The 2,379-nt window shown below is 25.1% G+C and overlaps 1 protein-coding gene across 1 annotated transcript; it reads right to left on the bottom strand.

Annotated features, from left to right (window-relative positions):
- Positions 1 to 133: 133 nt before the first annotated feature.
- Positions 134 to 2,334, bottom strand: LOAG_14691 (strictosidine synthase; the record flags this gene model as incomplete). Its single annotated transcript, XM_003150185.1, has 5 exons — positions 134 to 301; positions 694 to 871; positions 1,175 to 1,309; positions 1,598 to 1,781; positions 2,253 to 2,334. 5 exons carry the CDS (start codon positions 2,332 to 2,334, stop codon positions 134 to 136), a joined length of 747 nt encoding a protein of 248 aa, XP_003150233.1.
- Positions 2,335 to 2,379: the final 45 nt, after the last annotated feature.

Genomic DNA, 2,379 nt, shown 5'->3' with positions numbered 1-2,379 from the left:
ATATTCGAAATGGAAATTTTTTGGAACAGAATGGAAAATATTCGAAATGGAATTGAAAATTTGCATAATATGCAAAGATATTCAAATGTAAAAAATCATAATACTATCCTAATAAATGATCAAAAGTAATCAGTTAATGAGAAAAAAAAATTATTACTTGTGAAATTGAACCGATAGTTAAACCACTTGGATCATGAAAACTTCGAATGATAGTACCATTAATTGGATCAATTAGCAGTAATAAACCATATTTGGGAAAGAAATAATCAAGAATTGCCATCAATACATTACTTTTTACTACCTATAATATTATATACATTGAATATCGATGATATTATGATGATTTTTAATTAGATCTTTTTTTTTTTTGCATCAAGTATCCATGTAAAATATTAGTATGGTATTTTTCTGATGAGTATTATCCACATACAGTATCCATTTGGTGCTATTTTTCTTTGCAGAAAATTTTTTTCGAAAATCCATTCAATACAAAAAAAAAAAAATGCTTAATGTCAACAAGAATTTCAAAATTATCGATTGATAAGAAAAAATGAAAAAAAAAACTAGTGATAATTTTCTATAAAATACATAATTAAATGTTTTTGAAACCTTTTTAGATTTTTGATTTATTAATAAAAGAGAAAATTAAATTTTTGAAATTGTTAAAAAATGGAATGAATAAAGTAAGAATACCATTGCGATGATATCTCTTATAAATGGTCTTTCAGTAATCCAAGAATCATCGTTTAAACGAGCTTGGCCAAGTGGTACCCATAACATACCATTATTAGCTGTTCGAATATTATCTGGATATCCAGGTAAATTACTTGCTACAATCGTATATTTCTTAGATTTATAATTAAAGCAATACCTGCAAATCAATTTTGTCATATTTAGGCATGGAAAATTAATTGGACAAAGTTGGCCATTCAATAATTATAAAATGAAAAAAGCAAAAAAAAAAAAAAGGCAAGCAGTCAATTAAGCAATTTAAAAAAAATACGATTTAATAATTTGAATAGTACCAAAAAAATTAAAAACTTGTAAGTGTCAAGAAGTATTGAAATATTATGAATATCCATGAATGAATCATCATTTAAGCATTTTTGATGATTCATTCATGGATATTTCATAAAAAATTTTAAAATGAAATTTAAAATTAATTTCAATTGACTTAAGTATTCGTAGATTGCCCATCTCGGAGAAAAATACACATTTTCCAGTCTTATCAAATTCTACACCATTTGGATAATGTAAACCATCAATCAGTACATGAAGTACACCTGTATGCATATTGTAATGCAATAATCTAAATGGAAATATCATTGAAATTAAAATTTGCATATCAATTTCAATTAACAATTCTAATTTATTTGAGAGAAGGAATTTATAATTTTACAAGAAATTTAATAAAAGATATGTAAATAATTTGATTTTTTTTTTAAACCTCAATCAAAATAACAGAAAAAATCTTGAATTTAAATCAAATTGGATGATATAAAATTATGAAAATCGCTATTATCAATATTCGAATGAATAATTTAAATTCAACAATAAATTAATTAAGTTTGAATATGAACCGGAATAGCAAATTTACCTCCCATCTGCTTTATGTTCAATCATTGCATACAAAAAATCACGATCAGCAAAACGGTGAGATGGTTCAGTAAAAACAACATGACGTCCATCTTGGCTAATATCAAAATCATTAAAATGAACAACTGGCCAAGATAAACCATCTGATATTTTAGTTCCAGGCTTTAGAATTTGTTTTATCGTCTCTAAATTCTATACATATATATATATATATATACATACATACATTTGTAAATTAGTAATTTTAAATTTATTCTTGTTTGAATGAAAGTTTAATTATTATTTGCAGCACTAAAAAACAAAATCTGAATAATTTGCAAAAAAAAAAACACGTTTAAACTTTTACTGACTTGAAAAATCCCTGGAAGAAAAGAATAAGTGAATAACTTGAAATTATCAAAAACCAAAAGTTTTCCGGAAAAGAATGAAGTTTGAAAATTTTTGACTAACATCATTCATGTATTGCTTATCAGAAGTATTGTAAATGTTTAATTGTTAATGTTTGTTGCCGGAACTTAAAATCTATTATTATCAAATAATCCGGAAAACTTTGTCGTTAAGTGAAATAACTGGAAGCATTGAGATATTCGTCTTGACAATGGACGATTATTATTTGCTAATGTTTTTTTTTTTTTTTTTTCGAAAGAATTTCATACCATTTTGAATGTTTGCTTCAAATAATCCATAATAAGCATCAGCAATAAGTAATAAATCCGGATTTTTCCGGTTGAATCGCATTCCTAATGGACGGCCACATTCCAATAATGAATGATAACTTCCATC

The sequence above is a fragment of the Loa loa genome, assembly GCF_000183805.2.
Source record: "Loa loa unplaced genomic scaffold supercont3.793, whole genome shotgun sequence".
In the NCBI taxonomy this organism is placed as follows: domain Eukaryota; kingdom Metazoa; phylum Nematoda; class Chromadorea; order Rhabditida; family Onchocercidae; genus Loa; species Loa loa.
Note: the sequence above shows the minus strand (reverse complement) of the source record. Positions and strands in the feature narration are given on the sequence as shown.